This window comes from Osmerus mordax, chromosome 14, assembly GCF_038355195.1.
Source record: "Osmerus mordax isolate fOsmMor3 chromosome 14, fOsmMor3.pri, whole genome shotgun sequence".
NCBI lineage: Eukaryota > Metazoa > Chordata > Actinopteri > Osmeriformes > Osmeridae > Osmerus > Osmerus mordax.
The window spans coordinates 17,170,241-17,188,636 of record NC_090063.1 but is presented as its reverse complement, the minus strand read 5'-3'; the positions used below and the strand labels follow the sequence as shown (position 1 = coordinate 17,188,636).

At 48.3% G+C, this 18,396-nt stretch overlaps 4 protein-coding genes across 5 annotated transcripts; 3 read left to right on the top strand and 1 right to left on the bottom strand.

Annotated features, from left to right (window-relative positions):
* Positions 1 to 6: 6 nt before the first annotated feature.
* On the bottom strand, positions 7 to 8,141 carry LOC136956302 (PRELI domain-containing protein 1, mitochondrial-like). 2 transcript variants are annotated; one of them, XM_067250195.1, is made up of 7 exons: positions 8,052 to 8,141; positions 7,241 to 7,441; positions 6,767 to 6,992; positions 5,705 to 5,818; positions 5,221 to 5,299; positions 1,138 to 1,249; positions 7 to 672 (listed from the first exon to the last, which is right to left on the bottom strand). In XM_067250195.1, the coding sequence occupies exons 2-7, from the start codon at positions 7,330 to 7,332 to the stop codon at positions 531 to 533; spliced, it is 765 nt and encodes a 254-aa protein (XP_067106296.1). In that variant the 5' UTR covers positions 7,333 to 7,441; positions 8,052 to 8,141; the 3' UTR covers positions 7 to 530. The 2 variants fall into 2 exon arrangements, with proteins under 2 accessions (XP_067106296.1, XP_067106297.1); XM_067250196.1 differs by having other exon boundaries at positions 661 to 1,249.
* Positions 8,142 to 9,075: 934 nt separating this feature from the next.
* ndufb6 (NADH:ubiquinone oxidoreductase subunit B) lies at positions 9,076 to 10,741 on the top strand. The gene is made up of 4 exons (XM_067250724.1): positions 9,076 to 9,354; positions 9,838 to 9,930; positions 10,303 to 10,347; positions 10,591 to 10,741. The coding sequence occupies exons 1-4, from the start codon at positions 9,175 to 9,177 to the stop codon at positions 10,654 to 10,656; spliced, it is 384 nt and encodes a 127-aa protein (XP_067106825.1). The 5' UTR covers positions 9,076 to 9,174; the 3' UTR covers positions 10,657 to 10,741.
* Positions 10,742 to 11,048: 307 nt separating this feature from the next.
* toporsa (topoisomerase I binding, arginine/serine-rich a) lies at positions 11,049 to 15,091 on the top strand. Its single transcript, XM_067251127.1, has 3 exons — positions 11,049 to 11,209; positions 11,749 to 12,515; positions 12,846 to 15,091. Exons 2-3 carry the CDS (start codon positions 11,752 to 11,754, stop codon positions 14,878 to 14,880), a joined length of 2,799 nt encoding a protein of 932 aa, XP_067107228.1. The 5' UTR covers positions 11,049 to 11,209; positions 11,749 to 11,751; the 3' UTR covers positions 14,881 to 15,091.
* A 1,198-nt stretch (positions 15,092 to 16,289) lies between these two features.
* Positions 16,290 to 17,805, top strand: LOC136956230 (uncharacterized). Its single transcript, XM_067250108.1, has 3 exons — positions 16,290 to 16,811; positions 17,118 to 17,549; positions 17,728 to 17,805. The coding sequence occupies exons 1-3, from the start codon at positions 16,354 to 16,356 to the stop codon at positions 17,747 to 17,749; spliced, it is 912 nt and encodes a 303-aa protein (XP_067106209.1). The 5' UTR covers positions 16,290 to 16,353; the 3' UTR covers positions 17,750 to 17,805.
* Positions 17,806 to 18,396: the final 591 nt, after the last annotated feature.

The following is an 18,396-nucleotide window of genomic DNA, read 5'->3' as shown; positions in this document are numbered from 1 at the left end:
AATAAATACCACAGCAGTTTCTCAGTTTCTTAGATTTTTTTTTTACATTCCCTATCACACTGTGCAGCACAATGGTATGAGTAAAAGGATGTTTTGTACAAGTTACTTGTACAAAATTCCATCAAGTTGTGTTATATGATAATGCAAAATAATATGTTTATTCTTTTCTTTTGCATGTTACTGGCAGGATTCACAATGTAGTATAAAAATAACTATAAGTATAATCCTTAACTTGATTCCACGATTAATGCTTACACAATATAAACCCCCACATTAGAACACCTAAAGGCCGAAATATACTACTCCGTTTTCACAGAGACGGACACAGGGAACGCCCTCTCCGATGAGGAACGCCCTCTCCGAGCCCCTCGGAGAGCTCTACGTGCACCTCCTGATTTTCCTGACTATTCGTCCGCTAGTCCGTCATTTTACGGATACCCCTTGGCTGTGATTGGTCCGCAATTGGTTCCACACACAAAGACGTCATGTGGCAGCGTTGCTCCACCTACTTTTCTGGCGGTGAATTGTTTTCAGCACCCACAGCCTTCGGAGTATAAATTCAATGAATCCGTCCGACTCCGTTTGTCTGTCTGTCCGTAACGGAGTCGGAGTAGTATAATTCGGCCTTTAGACAAAAGAATTCCAGGAAACATCCATCTCTCCTTGCGAAGCCTGTATTTGGGTATACACACATATTAGTACTGTACATACAAGATGTACTGTCGTACGAGTCAGTGTGACAGCACCGGGGCCTCCCAGCAGTGATGAGGCAACAAACACAAGCACTTTGGCAGGCAGCAGCTGGCCAGAACCAGAGACTGGATCTCCAGCAGAGGGTTCTCCGAGGAGGGGGGAGACTGGATCTCCAGCACAGGGTTCTCCGAGGAGGGGGGAGACTGGATCTAACCCAGCACAGGGTTCTCCGAGGAGGGGGGAGACTGGACCCTGAGGCCTCACCCTCAGTGGAGGGTGGATTCAGACAGACAGACAGACAGACTAATTCGAGCAAATTTCTGAGACTTCTTAAAGAAGGCATTCATTGTGTGTGCTTGGTGTGTGTGTATGTGTGTGTGTGTGTGTGTGTATGTGTGTGTGTGTGTTGCTCCTCGGCCCAGGGCTCAGGACGGTCACACGTACTGCGGAGGTTTCTGCGTTGCCGTGGCAGCCGAGGCCAGGGTTTTGGCTTTCTCCGTGGCGACCAGTGCCGCGTCCTTCACTGTGTTCCGGAGCAACCGCTGGGGTGTCTCTCCTGGGGGGGGGAGAGAGCGAGAGACAGGTAAGATAAGTAGAGAGAGAGAAATAGGTAGAGGCAGAGATAGAGACAGAAATAGAGAGTCAGAGAACATTTATAACCCGACAAACTCGATCCTCCTCGACCTCTGACCTCTGACCCCAATAAACAACCACCAGGGTCCCTAGCAGGGGGGCAGCTGTACTCTGACCTTTAACTTTTGATCCAGAGTGATGAACTCAGTTGTGTGTGTGAGGGTGTGTATACGTGTGTTTGTGTGTGCGTGTGTGTGTGTACGGGGGAGACTACAATGCTGGAGTCCCCCTAGTCTGTCATTATGAAACAGCAGGTCTGAAGGGCATCCACACAAAGTGTGTATGTGTGTGTGTATGTATGTGTGTGTGTATGTGCAGGGTTGCAACTAAGTTTTTTCCTCACTGTCCCTGTACCGTCCCAAAGTGCAAAATTAACCGTTCCTAACTGAACTTGACCTGTCCCAAAATGTAAATTCTTGACATTCTGACATGGGTCTAGGTTATTTCCAACACTTTTTAAGTAATTCATACAGTCGTGGGGCTCAAATCAATGTCTGAATTAAGTGAAAAACTTTATTCATTTGAGTTATTTTCAACAATTGGTGAGGACTCTACTACTCTCATTTTGAGCCCTGTGTACTTGTGTGTGTGTGTGTGTGTGTAACGGCATCAGACAAACAGGACCCAGCTCAGCAGGGGGTGTACTGCAGTACTGTGTTATCGACCTCACTGTAAACCTGAGGGTCCTAACAATCAATCCTAAAACAATCCTAGAGCCTCCATTCCAGCTTTCCAACACACACACACACACACACATACACACACAAAATCGGGTGAGAAAAGATCATTCAAACATTTGCAGGAAAAAACTATACTGTCAGAGAGAGTAATTCCACAGTTGCTTTGGCAACATGTTTGTTCTTTTATGCCAATAAAGCCCACTGAATTGAATTGAGAGAGACAGAGAGAGACAGACAGAGAGAGCGACAGAGAGGGAAAGAGAGAAAAAGAGAGAGAGACAGAGAGAGAGACAGAGGGAGGAGAGAGAGACAGAGAGAGACAGTGAGAGAAACAGAAAGAGAGACAGAGAGAGGAGAGAGACAGAGAGAGGAGAGAGAGAAAGAGAGAGAGTCAGAGAGACAGAGGGAGAGAGAGAGAGACAGAGAGAGAGAGAGAGAGAGAGGGAGAGAGACAGAGAGAGACAGAGGGAGAGAGAGACAGAGAGAGACAGAGAGAGAGAGAAAGAGGGAAAGAGAGAGAGAGAGAGAGACAGAGAGAGACAGAGACAGAGACAGAGAGAGAGAGAGAGAGAGAGAGAGAGAGAGAGAGAGAGAGAGAGAGAGAGAGAGAGAGAGAGAGAGGTGTGACCCTTCTCCAGGCCAGGGGGTGGTGGGGTGGTGAGGTCACGTAGCAGTGTGAGGTCACAGTCAGTGTGTTCCCTGAGCGGTGCAGCTGGAACCTCAGAGTAGGAACACACTGTACCTGCAAACAGGAGAGCACAGGACACTCTGTCTTCCTCTAGGTCTCTCTACCACCCACTCTCTCTGTCCTTCCACTATATCTCTCTCCCCCCTCAGTCCCACCTCTCCCCCCTCTTTCCCTTCTCCTCCCTTCCTTCTACTTTGAACCCAGTCCAAAAGCAGCCTAACCCCACTGACCAGAATAACTACAGCCCCCCTCCTCCCCCTTCTCTCCCCCACCCCTCCCTCTCTCCCCCCACCCCTCATCTCTCCCCCCACCCCTCCCTCTATCCAGCCCCCCTCATCTCTCCCCCCACCCCTCATCTCTCCCCCCACCCCTCATCTCTCCCCCCACCCCTCCCTCTCTCCAGCCCCCCTCATCTCTCCCCCCACCCCTCCCTCTCTCCAGCCCCCCTCATCTCTCCCCCACCCCTCATGTCTCCCCCCACCCCTCCCTCTCCCTCCCACCCCTCATCTCTCCCCCCACCCCTCATCTCTCCCCCCCGCCCCTCCCTCTCTCCCCTCACCCCTCCCTCTCTCCCCTCACCCCTCCCTCTGTCCCCCCACCCCTCATCTATCCCCCCACCCCTCCCTCTCTTCCTCCACACATACACACACACACTCACACATTCTCACATACACACACACACTTCACACACACACGCCCCAGTGAGAGGTCTCCACCTCCCTTGAAGCGACGGCAAACAGATGAAGCCATCATGAATAAAACACCTTTGATGTTGCTGTGAAGACTGCACTCCTTCCTGCCCCCCCCCCCTCCAGCAGCTCCAATCATCTCTGAGAGCCACTTTCACCCGTTTACATCACTTCCCCCCCCTCACTGCCGGGGCCCTGAGTATGGAGGCCTAGCGGGGGGACTCTGGTCTGCAGACACACACAACCAGGCCCCATACAACACAGCCTGTGTGTTTCTGTGTGTCTGACGTGTGTGTGGAGTGTGTGTGTGGAGTGTGTGTGTGGAGTGTGCGTGTGGTGTGTGAGAGAAATGTTGAAAGAGCAATAATAATAAGTGTGAAATTAGAAATTTTGTGGAGCTCGGAGCCGTTTCAATTTCAGAATTTTCTTGGAAAATCAAAACAGCAGCTTATCAGCAAGCTGGAACGAAGACTGACACGACGGGCGCTGTGTGACGTCAACGGATCCATCAGGAAGTAGCTTGGGGACATGTCGGGGACTCATCTAACCGCTACATCCACAACACCACGCCAGCTGACCCTCTAAGGGGTTGAGGGGGCCGGGGGGAGAGAGGGGGCTGGGGGGGCTAGGTGGAGAGAGGGGGCTGAGGGGGGGGCTAGGGGGAGAGAGGGGGCTGGGGGGGCTAGGTGGAGAGAGGGGGCTGGGGGGGCTAGGTGGAGAGAGGGGGCTGAGGGGGGCTAGGTGGAGAGAGGGGGCTGGGGGGGGCTAGGTGGAGAGAGGGGGCTGGGGGGGGCTAGGTGGAGAGGGGGGGCTTGGGGGGGAGCTAGGTGGAGAGAGGGGGCTGAGGAGGTCTCCAGCCTGATGTCAGGGTGCTGCTATCATCCTGTACTCACCACCACCGTCAGACGCAACCCAAGTCCCAGACCTGGGGGGGGGGGGGGGGCAGCAGCCGGGAAATAATACAAATGTAGCTATGTAGTTAGTGCTTAAGTAATGATAGGCTGGTGTATGTAGTTAGTGCTTAAGTAATGACAGGCTGGTGTATGTAGTTAGTGCTTAAGTAATGACAGGCTGGTGTATGTAGTTAGTGCTTAAGTAATGAGAGGCTGGTGTATGTAGTTAGTGCTTAAGTAATGACAGGCTGGTGTATGTAGTTAGTGCTTAAGTAATGACAGGCTGGTGTATGTAGTTAGTGCTTAAGTAATGACAGGCTGGTGTATGTAGTTAGTGCTTAAGTAATGACAGGCTGGTGTATGTAGTCTTCACCCCTGGGCTAGCTTCATGTAGCTAATTACAACAAGTTGTTTCAGTGTTTTCTTCACCAGAGGGACCTGGACCCAGTCAGGGACGAGGAGGACCTTGTGCATGTCCCTCCTCGGGGGAAGGGTATCTCAGAGAGCCTATAGGAGGCGTACTTAGGCTCTGTGGGCCTAATAGCACGAGCAGAACCCTCCACTCAGACAGGAAGTTGGCGGCGAGGCAATCATAGGCTGGTTAGTCACAGACATGGAGGGAGAGATGGAGGGAAGGAGACAGAGAGAGAGACAGACAGAGAGATAGAGAGAGACAGACAGAGAGATAGAGAGGGAGAGAGAGAGACAGACAGAGAGACAGACAGAGACAGACAGACAGAGACAGAGAGAGAGACAGAGAGAGAGACAGAGAGAGAGAGACAGAGAGAGAGAGAGACGGAGAGATAGACAGAAAGACAGACAGGGAGAGATGGAGAGAGAGAGAGAGAGAGAGAGAGAGAGAGAGAGAGACAGACAGACAGACAGAGAGAGAGAGAGAGAGACGGAGAGAGATACACAGGGTGGTGTGAGCGATGTGAACGTACCGTGCAGGTTAGACAGAGCGAACTCCAGTCCCTTCATGGCCTTCACCTGGTTGCTTTTGAAGCGAGCCAGACCAAACTCCTGGGGAGCAGGAGCAGACAGAGACTCAGACAGAGACTCAGACAGACTCAGACAGAGACTCAGACAGAGACTCAGACAGAGACTCAGACAGAGACTCAGACAGAGACTCAGACAGACTCAGACAGAGACTCAGACAGAGACTCAGACAGAGACTCAGACAGACTCAGACAGAGACTCAGACAGACTCAGACAGAGACTCAGACAGAGACTCAGACAGACTCAGACAGAGACTCAGACAGAGACTCAGACAGAGACTCAGACTCAGACAGAGACTCAGACAGAGACTCAGACAGAGACTCAGACAGAGACTCAGACAGAGACTCAGACAGAGACAACCATTGTTTGTCTCTCAGCTCATTGGATATGTGTGTGTAAGTGTGTGTAAGTGTGTAAGTGTGTGTGTACCTGTATGGGTCTGGACAGGCCGTAGACTCCAGAGTAGATCCAGGCCTCCCGTCTGAGCTGGGTGGATGAAGAGCGTTCCCCAGACTCCTGGTACACACACCTCTCCTCCACCGTCTGGAGGGGGGAGGGTTAAAGAGAGGGTGGAGGAGAGATGGACATGGGGAGAGATGGAGGGAGGAGGGTTAAAGAGAGGGTAGAGGAGAGATGCACATGGGGAGAGATGGAGGGGGGAGGGTGGAGGAGAGGGTGGAGGAGAGATGGACATGGGGAGAGATGGAGGGGGGAGGGTTAAAGAGAGGGTGGAGTAGAGATGGAGGGTGGAGAGATGGAGGGGGGAGAGATGGAGGGGGGAGGGTTAAAGAGAGGGTGGAGGAGAGATGGAGGGTGGAGAGATGGAGGGGGGAGAGATGGAGGGGGGAGAGATGGAGGGGGGAGGGTTAAAGAGAGGGTGGAGGAGAGATGGAGGGTGGAGGAGAGATGGAGGGTTAAAGAGAGGGTGGAGGAGAGATGGAGGGTGGAGAGATGGAGGGGGGAGAGATGGAGGGGGGAGGGTTAAAGAGAGGGTGGAGGAGAGATGGACATGAGGAGAGATGGAGGGAGGAAAGGAGAGAAAGAAAGGTTGATGAGTGTCAATCAATATCTTTACTCCCAATGCATGCTGTGTGTGTGCAAAGCCGGCCTAAGGCATAAGCGAAGTAAGCGGCTGCTTAGGGCCCCCGTGCCCACCAGAGGGCCCCCAAGAGCACATTAACTTGCAGCTTAATCAAAAATTATGATTATTTTTTATTTTATGCCTCTCTGCGTCACCGAGGGGCCCTCAAATCAATTCTGCTTAAGGCCCCATAAAGGCTTGGGCCGGCCCTGTGTGTGTGTCTCTCTCTTTGTGTGAGGGTGTGTCTCTCTCTTTGTGTGAGGGTGTGTCTCTCTCTTTGTGTGTGTGTGTGTGTGTGTCTCTCTCAGTGTGTGTGTTCCCCTCCACCCCCCTCACAGTCAGCCTGGTGTGGTTGAGGTGTGTGTGTGCGTGCGTGTGGTTGAGGTGTGTGTGTTTGTTCGCCCCCTCACCATGATTCTCGTGTGGTTGAGGTTCCAGGTGTAGGTGGTCATGCTCTTGGTGACCGGGTCTACGATGGAGTCCTCTACGATGTAAACGGACCGTGATAGGTTGCCCGGGAAGATATGCTCCGCCCAGCGAGGCAGCCGATTGGTCTTGGTGAGGAGCCGTCTGGAGAGAAGCCGGTGGTCCGCCGTCACTTCCCGGTACACCACATCCTCCGTTAGAACGTGAGTGCTGATTGGTGGAGACACGTCACATGTTATGTGAGTGCTGATTGGTGGGGACACACAATAAATAATAATACTACTAATAATTATTTACTTAATAATATAACCTATATAACCTAATATAAGTATTTACTTAGCAGACACTTTTAACCAAAGCGTTAAACTGGAGTGATTTTCACCTGGGAACTCTTGATTTGTATTACTAACCATCATCACCATCCTACTTTAACGGATGGTTCAGATTGCAGTTTCTACCTGAAGGGGTTGGGGTAGCGCTGCCAGAAGGCAGAAACCACGTGGTCCCACGTGCTTCTGATGTCGGATTCGTTAGCAAAGTACTTGGCCATCTTCCTCCCTCCCACTCCCTCCCTCCCTCCCTGCCTGCCTGACAGCCACTACAGGGTACTGAGATGCAGTCTCTCCGCTTCTGTCTCCATCCAAAGTCCACGCTCAAACCTGAAGAGATGCGAAGAAAACATGACATAAGTTGATCATAGTTGTCATTGTTATTACTGTTGTATAACAAGGCTTAAGTAAAGAGTAAAACTGTGGGACGAAACACAGGAAATTCTGTGAGACCACCGACGTCTTTACCTTTTATTAATATAGAGAGTTTTCCTAAAGTTTAAAGTAAAGTGTTTAATGAATCTGTTCACCAGGTTCACCAGCTGGGTGTAAATCTGAATGGATGACAAAGCTATGTCACCTTGACTTAACCAGAGCTCTCTGACTTGGCTCAAGTCGTGCTTCAAGACTGTTTTAGTCATTAGCATTATGAAATATTATACAGCAAGATACCAATGATCGGTGACCAGTATATTCTATAAACGACATATATCTGTTGTCCAGAATTCACTTTTGACATCTGAGCAGCCCGGTAACTTGTTGTTAGGATAGATTAGCTAACATTAGCTAGCATTGTAGCTTCCGCCGTTGCGTACCTAGCAGCACAGGATAATTCCTAGATAGTGACAGATTTCTACCTTGGCTAAACCATTTGTATACACTACAACAGCACCAACGAAATGTGTATCTACAGAAACAGAAATCAATATTCTTAACGTACCTGCTATTTTACCGCACCATGTCAAACCTTTTAAGAATACAAAATTAGATCCGTCATGTTCCCTATTTCGAAATATCCACGTGAGGTTTCCTCGGCTGACTCCGAATCGGAAGTTGTCCAAACTTGGCCAACAACTTGCTTTGCATCATGAATGGCTGCATTCATAGAAAACACTACGACGTTTTAATGTATATAATAATGAATATACGCTATTTATTTTTATTTTTTATTATTTATTAAACTTTGATTATTTTTATTTTTATTTGGATTATTATATGCTCTGTAGCACTTTGAGAGTGCTGTAATGTAAAGTGCAATACAAATAAAATGTATTATTATTATTACATTCAATCAGCTCCGGGTTTTTTTGTGCGTTAACAAATAAGTACAGTAAAAAGCAAATCTCTTTACATTTATATTTTAAATTCAGTCATTTAGCAGACGCTCTTATCCAGAGCGACTTACAGTAAGTACAGGGACATTCCCCCGAGACAAGTAGGGTGAAGTGCCTTGCCCAAGGACACAACGTCATTTTGCACAGCCATGAATCGAACCTTCTGATTACTTGCCCGATTCCCTAACCGCTCAGCCACCTGACTCCCCTATTTTAGGCGACAGTCATTCTAGTTTGCCCTATATGACCATCTAGTGGATACTTGGAAAGCGTGTGTGTTCTCCAGTAAAATATATAGTATTTTAGTTTATTTATTTAAAAATAAAATAATCATCAAATCAGAACGGTCACAAATTAGCGTTGAAGTTATAGTAAAACCGGATTGTGATTCTGATTATATACTGCAATTATAAAACTGTGAATATTCACCATTAATGTTTGTAATGCCCAGTCTAAATCACTCTTGATACAATACTTAATGTACTCAAAATATACGTAATGTAGCCTATGTGGGTTTTGCTTTAGATGGAAATGTGAACATTTTAAAACTAGTGACAGCTATCATACCCCTAGCCACTAAGTGGCGCTGTAATGTTTTGGGGGGAGTTAAACCTTCTTCGTGAATTTGAACCGTGCACTGGCAACTGTGTCCTCCATGGTGTCATTGTAGCCAGCCAGAAAGGTTGAAAACAAGTATATTGCCATTTAAGTAACCCTATAGCAGCCGCTATGACGGGTTACACAGTCGATGAGAAACTGCGTCAAGAGCAGCTTACGAAGCTTAGGAGACAATGGCTGAAGGACCAGGAACTGAGCCCACGGGAGCCCGTGCTCCCGCAGAAAACCCCGGGGCCCGTGGCTAAATTCTGGGCCAGCTTTCTGGAGCCCAAAAGTCTTTGGCGGCTTTACGTGAGTTCGTGTCGCTATAACGTTTTGGCATACATGCACGCTGTGTGTACTGTAGACAGTTTTTGCAGGAGGCTCTGCGTTTTCTATGTGTTTGTCTGTAGCTAACATTGATGTTGTTTCCAAGTTGGCTAGCTAGCTAAGCTGGTTTGTGTTTACAATCTCCGCGTCACTCATCAATTCATACTGTCATAGTTTCTATGCATTTTGAGAGAGTTTTAACTGTTTTAAAGAGAGTTTTAAAGGCCTAGGCTATGTCTGAAATGTTCACTAGTTTGTATTGTATATTATTTTGTATATTTAGGAGGTTTATTATATTTGATCTTATCATAGATGTAATCTATGTTTTGAGTACTTATTATATGTTATGACAGGTTGCTTTGCGTTGTCTTGTCCTAAGAATTTCAGTGCCCAGTCTGACCTTGTGGTGTTCTGTGCATCTGACAATAAAAGACTTGAACTTGAACTAGATGATGTATTTCACAGACGTACAAAGCCTACACCGGAGGAGTGTTCGCTGTAACCAGGTTGCTAATCCCTGCCTGGATCGTGCACTACTACGTGAAATACCACATAGACGTAAGTAAACTGAAAGGGATAGAACTTCTCTCCCGCGATGCATGCAGAATTACAACCCAAAATCCATGAATATCTGCCATTTGATAAGTCACTAATCTGTCTAAATTTTTATTGGCAGAGCAGTACAGGCTTACACAACCAGGCTACTTAAAGAGGGTTAATTATTTTAAAGCAGGAGTATCAAATGGGTCTTTCAAACAAAAACCTTGTTAAAGCTGGTTTTAATGTTATGCCAGGTTGCTTTGCATTGTCCTAAAAATGTCAGTGCCCAGTCTGACTTTGTGTTGTTCTGTGCAACAGACAAATCACTGACACAGTGATTAATGAGTCCAAAACCATATACATGATTTTGTTTATGATTATTTTTTACAGAAAAGGCCCTTTGGAATCGTGGAACTGAAGCCCAGACTGTTTCCTGTAAGTACATGATTGGACACGTAGTCAGACCACATTCTTAATGTAACTTAAAAACCAGCCCTAGGAAATTAATGTCAATTAAAGCAAAGTGTGTAATTTGTTCGTTACCCATGCAGTGGAAACATGTAATGCTGGTTTTAAAACAGAAAGGAAAGAGAGAAACTTGTGAAGAACGTTAACCGTAAAACGGGGCATGTGAACTATCTAGTTTGTTTATAATGGTTTGTTCCCGCTTCTTCTCAGGGGGACACTGTCCTGGAGACCGGAGAAGTTGTTCCGGATCTACCGGAGAGCCACGGACACCACTGAAGACACAAGAAAACTAAACATCTACAATGTCTCTTTGTCCCTGTTGTAAAAACAATGTGTATATGTCATTAAATATTTACAAATATGTTGAGCATTGTCTTTATGAACTGTAATGTAGATCGTTTTTAAGATGCTTTTGTGTAGTAGTTTGGTAGCTTACTTTTAGTAATATCATCTGAATGTAGTCCTACCAACTAGACCATTTAATAATGTATTGAAGCAGGCATCAGGCCTTCTTGACTGTCCTCAAAAGAACAGTCAATAGATGGCGCAATCACATTTGAAGCATACCGATAATACTCACTTCCTGTGAGTGCGGAAGCAAAATGTCTAACTTCCGGTATCCCATAATCCCTTGCTTCAACATTGTTTTCAGAATTTTTTGGATTACATCACATTTTGAAACGAGTGACCATCCCTAAAGGGTTTATTACTCGAAAAGAAAATCTTTATTGAGGCTGGATACATCTGACAGCGATGAAGTATGAGAATCATTCATGAAAGAGGATTTATTTGACACCAACATCAAAAGGAACCGTAAAGAATTGCCGAGGTAACTTTACCCAGATTCCCAGCTTTCTTCGTGGTATGCTAGCTAGCTTGCTAGCTGACTAACGGCCGTCAACTACCTAGTGGGAAAATGATTATAATCTCTGTATTAAGTACACTACTAATTTATTGATATAGACCAAACGATTTGGTTGGATAAGTAAGCCTAGTTAATGTACAAACATTCACTGGCGTGCCGTCTACATGGTGGGCTAATCTTTGTTCAGCGGTTAAAATGGTTCTACTGTACCATCGTTTTGCTGAAACGTGTAAGTAGACCAATGTATCTATCACATGTATACCGGCGATTGTTAACTAGAGCTATGATTTAAAGTAAAATGTGTGGAATTGTATGAGTTGACGGTTGTGTAGTCTGCAAGGTTACCCTAGGCCAACCTTTTTTAGAAAGTTAACCCACAACTTGTCATTAAAATTATACTCAAACAACTTCCGTCTCCTCTCGTTATTACTCGCAGTAGTGAACCTTATTACTCGCAGTAGGGAACAGAATTCGATCATGACTTGCTTTTTCCTCTTTCCAAGAGCATGGCGACGGCAAAGACGTCGCTCCGGCAGCGCCAGAAGAGCAGCACAGCTGCGGGGAAGCTGTCGGAGGTGATGTCGGGGCAAGCCTCCCCTGACTCCAAGTGCCCGATCTGCCTCGACTGCTTCAACAACATCTCCTATCTGGACCTGTGCCTCCACAAGTTCTGCTTCCGCTGCATCCATGAGTGGTCCAAAAACAAGGCGGAGTGCCCACTATGCAAGCAGCCCTTCAACTCCATCTACCACACCATCAAGTCCGAGACGGACTTCAAGAAGTACGACCTGCGGCCGTCGGAGAATGGATCTTTCGGCAACTTCGGAGGGGAGCGCTTCCGTTACCGGACAACGCTAACCGGGGCGCGCCGCCAGGCCCAGAGGAGGACGTCCCCGCCGCCGGATAACGGCGTGATGTTCGAGGGTGTGGTGACCGGCTCCGCCCACGCCCGCGAGGACCGCAGGCTACGGAGGTTCGTGGTGCGCCTGGCGGCGAGGAGGAGGGCGGAGAGGGAGGGCCGCGAGGTCCGCGCGCTGCAGGAGCAGGAGATGGTGCGCTTCCGGAGGGCGCTGTACCGGCGCGGGATCAAGGTGCGGAGCGTGCGCGACGGGGGGCGGTCCAGGGACACGTCGGCAGACTTCTACCAGAGGAACCCAGCCTGCCTGCACAGGCTGGTCCCCTGGCTGAAGAGGGAGCTGGTGGTCCTGTACGGAGCGCACGGGTCACTGGTCAACATTGTGCAACACATCATCATGTCTCGCATCACCAGGTGGGTTACACAGACATGAGGGGACAGTAACAAGTTAACAACAGTTAACAAGAGTACGCCTGTATCAAAAAGCCAGATTTAAGATCTCTAGGTAACAACATTGTCGTAAGAAAGATGTCTTGCATTGCCAGGTGGGTGGGAAGACAGTATGAAAATTATGTGGAGTAGATAATAATGTGATTATGCCCGACAAGGGTACTTTTGAAACAGGGATAATTCCACATTCAAAATGAAACTCAATGATGTGATTAAACCATCGACCTTCAGAGAAGCAGCAAAGCACACAGGATGGACTCCATACTCTTTAGTAACTTTTGTCTCGTTTCTCAGGTACGACATGGAAGATGGCGCCATCCAGGAGGAGCTCCGCCCCTTCCTGCAGGCCCGCACCGAGCACTTCCTGCACGAGTTCATCAGCTTCGCCCGGGCGCCGTTCAACATGGAGGCGTACGACCAACATGCCGTCTACGACTGCCCCGCCCCGTCCTCCGACGACGACGACGGCGACAGCACCGACTCGTCCGTCATCGCCATCTCTGAGGACGGGGACGGGGGGGAGAGGGGGGGCTCGTTGGAGCTGGACCCCCCCGCTGACTCCATGTCCAGCGGGGCGCTGAGCCAGACGGCCTGGGACGACGAGACGCCGGGGCCCTCGTACTCCACCGCCGCCGAGGCCGGCCGGGCGCCGCCGCTGGCCGTCCTGGACTCGGAGTCCGACAGCAGCCCGGAGGAGGAGGGGGGGTGCGGAGGAGGAGCGACACGGAAGAGCCTCCACATCCAGATCGACCCGTCTGTCTTCGAGGCTGATGTGGGAGGAGGGAGGAGGGGAGCTGGAGGAGTATGGGGAGGGGGAGGAGCGGTCTCCACACAGAAAAGCCTCCGCGTCCAGATTGACTCGTCTCTCTTGAAGGGCGATAGGAGCTCTGGTGGCGGAGGAGGAGGGGGGGATTGCGCGTCCTCCGATGAAGACTGCGTGATCGTGGGGTTCGTGAAGCCAATTTCCGAGAGGACCCCCGAGCTGGTCAAGCTGTCCTCGGACTCGGAGGAGTCCGTCCTGGAGGAGGTGGAGGAGGAGGAGGAACAGGAGGAGAGGGAACAGGAGAAGAAGGAGGAAAAGGAAAAGAAGAAGGAGAAGGCTCGACTGCCCCAGCACATCCGCTTCTCCAGCCTCAGCCCCCCCTCCACCCCGCCCGGCCGCGCACCCAGGCTGGTGGGGCGGGATTTGTGCGGGTCCAGGGACGCCCGTGATGGCTCCTCGCTCTCAGGGAGCAGGCACGGCTCGTCCGGGAAGTCTGACAGCCGGCACCGAAGCAGAGAGCGATCCAGGGAGCGAGGGGAGAGGAGGAGGACCACCAGGAGCCCCGCCTCCCGTGGGAAACGCCCCTCGCACTCACCAAGCCGAGACCGCGACCCTCGTTTCAGACACGGCGAGCGGAGTAGGAAAGGGGACAAAGATGGCGGCCGCTCGGGACACGATCCCGGCGATGGAGCGTCGCACCCCCTGCCCTGCCAGCGGGAGAGGGACGAGAGAGGAGGAGGAGGGGGGGTGTTCTACATAGACAGGAAGAGCCACTACTCCTCCAGCTCTCACAGGGACCTGGAGCGACACTCCCGTTCTCGGAGCGGAAGCCGGAGTCGGGAATCTCGGCGGCGGCGGCGGTCCTCGACCAGGAGCTGCTCAAGCTCCGCCCCCTCGCCATCCTCCAGCAGGAAGTCGCGTCACGAAAAGCCCGGTGGAAAGAGGAAGTACAAAACTCGACACCTGGAGGATTTCCCTGCCAAGGAGACGCCGTCCACCAAGTCCTCGTACCCGGAGCCGGACTCCTCGTCCTCGGCTGTGAAAGACAGGAAGGGCAGAGAGAAGAGGTGGAAGAGAGCGAAGGAGAAGGCCAGGAAGAGGAGCAGGAGTCTGAGTGTGGAGATTGTCTACGAGGGAAGTCCTCCAGTGGAGGAGCACACTAAGAGACACCACAAGAAGAAGAAGAAACACAAGAAGAAGAGCAGAAAGCACCGGAACAGAGAGAGAACGGACAAGCCGTCTCCCACCATCATCACCATAGACAGTGACAGTGACCACACTTACCAGAGCTGCATCCCTAGCGGTGACGCCCCACCAATCAAAACTACTGTAACAGGAAACCCTGCGGACTCCAGCCTATTGGAGTCCATGTTACAAAACTGGGAAAAGCTGATTTCACCTCTGACGTCAGAAAATGAAGATCTTAAACCTGAATGCCCCTTGACTGTCAAGGCTTCTGACAACAACACACTAGAGCATTCTGACAATGTTCCAAAGGACGACAAACCTCAATCTGCTTTGGAGGATGAGGGAAAACATCTATTTGCGCTCTTTGACTCCTGGTAAAAGTATTTTGTTTGATGGATTATAACACAAAGACTGATATTAATTACAGAACTGACCTCCTACTTTTGGTGGACTGTATGTATTTTAATTTAAAGGGAGACCTTGTTTTAGTTTGTATTGAATCTATTACCTACCGCTCTGCCAAATGTCGGTCGTGCCACTGTGCCAGTTACGGCCGAATAGCTAAATAAATTAGTCTTATTTTTCAACACAGCAGTGTGAAAGGTGTTCTCTGTATGAAATCACACACACACACACACACACACACACACACACACACACACACACACACACACACACACACACACACACACACACACAGGTCCCATGATTTTTCTTGAGTGGTAGTATTTCTCCATTTTATAATTGTCCTAACAGATTCTTGAAATGATTCATCTCCAAGCTTCACTATCTCAGGGATACTATTGACTACAAAGCTGTTCCAGGCTTCAGAATCTTCTAGAAACCAAACTCTTATCAACCTGCTGCTCCTGCAGTCTGGGACTGAACAAACAATCTGCTAGTATGGGTTACCATAACGAGGAATACTGTCAGGGGCGAGTATTATTGGATGCAGGATTAGGCGATGCTTAGTTCTGTGTTTTTCAACTCCAGCTGATTCATGTTTGTCAGAACTGCTGTTTAAAATAGGTTTGCATTGACTTCGCTTCAAAACAGACCAAATACTGTCTGTCTGCCCAGAAATTGTGTATGTGTAACACAAATACATATATATTGTACAGTATATATAGTATACAACATGTATAGTACTATATATACCACTCCTGTTTTCTGGGTGCGGAAGTTGGGGGCCGATCACAGTACGAACATTACAACGCTGAGTTGTAAAAGTTAATAAATGGTTAGAAACTAAACTTGTTGTCCAAGTGTCTGAGTCACTGCAGAACATGCCATGTACACAACGCTGTGCTGTATCGTCAGTTCAGTAGGATTTGGAACTGTTAGCTTAAAAAGTAAAACTACAAAATATTTATTAATTATTAATCTTTCTTAAAATTGCTAGATGTACATTTCCAGTAGAATTGAACCCAGTTCTGTAACCCTTACCTATCAGTGATGACGTGGTTGTTCTGAACATCCATACAGATGAAACAGAGGAGCTGTTCTCTCAGGAAATGAAACTAGGGTAAGTTGCCGTGATATAAGCCTGTCTCCCCTGACGTCTGAGTGCACTTCACAGAAGCAGGTAAGAGTTACTCTGTCTGTCAGAGCTTGTTAACTGATAAATCATTGTGGAAGCTTTATATTTAAAGAGATATTTAAAAAAAAACCTCTTCTGTTGATTCTAGAATGCATGGAAATGCCAACAGTGAAGTGATTCAGCCATATTTGGGGGATTGAAGCGATGAACGAGAACTTGACATTACGGCTCATTGTAATGGTGTTTTTACATTTATTTCTATTACAGCACAACTGTAGGCAGTGGTTTATCTATACAGAAGCAGTTGAGCTATGGCCTGTAAAGGTTACAATAAACCAAGAAAACCAAATTCTCCCTACTTTGTGGAGGAGTTTCTAGAAACCAACACACACCCTGAGGACCAGAGGGTTTATGTGATGTACCATGGCACCACCAAAAATGACGCAGAGAAGATTAAACTGAACGGATTCGAAAGGTCGGACGGTCAGGGAAGAACGCTGGGAGCTGGAGTTTACGTCAGCAGAGACACCCAGAAAGACATGCAATATCCCCCAGGTGTCTCTAAAAACAAGAAAAGAGTCCTGGAGTTAAAAGTCAACGTAGGGAGAGTGCTGGTCATAGACAAACCGGATCACCCCATGATGAAGACTTGGCAGGATAGTTATGACAGCGCCTGGTTGAAAGCAGGGGTCCTCCACCCGGGCAGCTCGGAGGAAGGCTGTATCCATGACCCAATCAGAATCAAAGTTGTGTCTGTTAAGAAACAGCTGTAAGTTAGGCTAATTGTCTCTGTTATATTGCACTGTCACTGGTGATATGACTAAACATAAAATGTGTATGAAAATGATAAACCACACACAAGAAATATGTCAATATTTTTATGTTAACGTATGTATAAACAATTGAAATATGTTCATATTTAAATGTAGTTTAAGTCCTTCTGTCATGTACATTTTATTCATTTAACAGTCTCTTATCTAAAGTGATGTACTAATAGTAGTACAGCAGATCAGAAGTAGCCTACAGAACTCTGCATTGTTTGGTGCTGTTACAGTATGGTTTTACTCCCCTCTAGATGCGCTCAGCTAACGGAAGGCGTGAAGCCCGTGGAGCACCAAGCATACGTGATGTACCACGGCACGACCGCACAGATCGGCCAGGCCATATGGGCAAGCGGCTTCCAGCCGTCTTCAGACGGCATGCTCGGCAGGGGCGTGTACGTGACCCGGGACATCCGCAAAGCCATCAAGTACCCCGACGATGACAAAATCCCCGACTCCAACAGGGTGGTGTTGAAGGTGAAGGTGGACGTGGGGAAGGTGAAGGTCATTAATCGGCAGGGCCATGACATGCAGAAGACATGGCACAGGTATGGGTTTGATACTGCCTGGCTGCCACCAAACGCACCAAACGTGGGCATGGTGCGCAGCGGACAGGAGGAGAACTGCGTTTACGATCCGAATAGGATCAAACGGGTGGCTATCCTCAAAGTGCCGATCCTGAAAAAGTAGGTGGACGGGAGAACTGTGAGAGATCTGAACGATCATAATTACCTACTGACCTTGATTTGAACCATGTGAAAATAAGATGTCATGTCTAATCTGACTTGATAACCGGCTCAGTTGCCGCTACCCTTATATAATGTCTACATTGTTGTAAGACCTTGTACTTTTTTCTTGTTTCAGATGGAACCCATCATTGAAATGACCCTCATTGTCTCAGCCTTGTCCACTTCCATCTGCTATTCTCATTGATCATCACTGTAGAGTTTTCTGTTTTATTTGTTGTCGTTGTTGGACTGTACAACAATAAATCATATGACCTCATATTACATGAATTACTCAACTGAAATTGGTAAATTGATTCCCAACCTGTGGTCAACCACTATGGGCCGTGGCCCGTAATGCAAGTGGCCCGTAATGCAAGTGGGCCGCCAAAACAATAGAGCTACTTTTTTTTCAAAACGTTTTTCAAACCTTTACAAACTTTTCCAAAACCTTTAGAGCTACAAACTTTTTTACGACAGCCACACCAAGAACTGTTAGCCCCACCCACCATAAAACAAGCAAGAAAATTGTGTATTCTATTTTGTATGTATTGTATTTACATTGAAATTCAGACATTGATTTGAGCCCCACGACTGTATGGATTATTGAAATAGTGTTGCATATATCTTAGACCCATGTCAGAATGTCAAAATGCAAAAACACAAGAATTTACATTTTGGGACAGGTCAAGTTCAGTTTGGGACGGTTAATTTTTCACTTCGGGGCGGTACCGGGAGAGTGACGGAAACAGTTGGTTGCGAGTCATGGTCCCCCTATCTCCGGTTAATACCTTGCCACCCCCGGTGA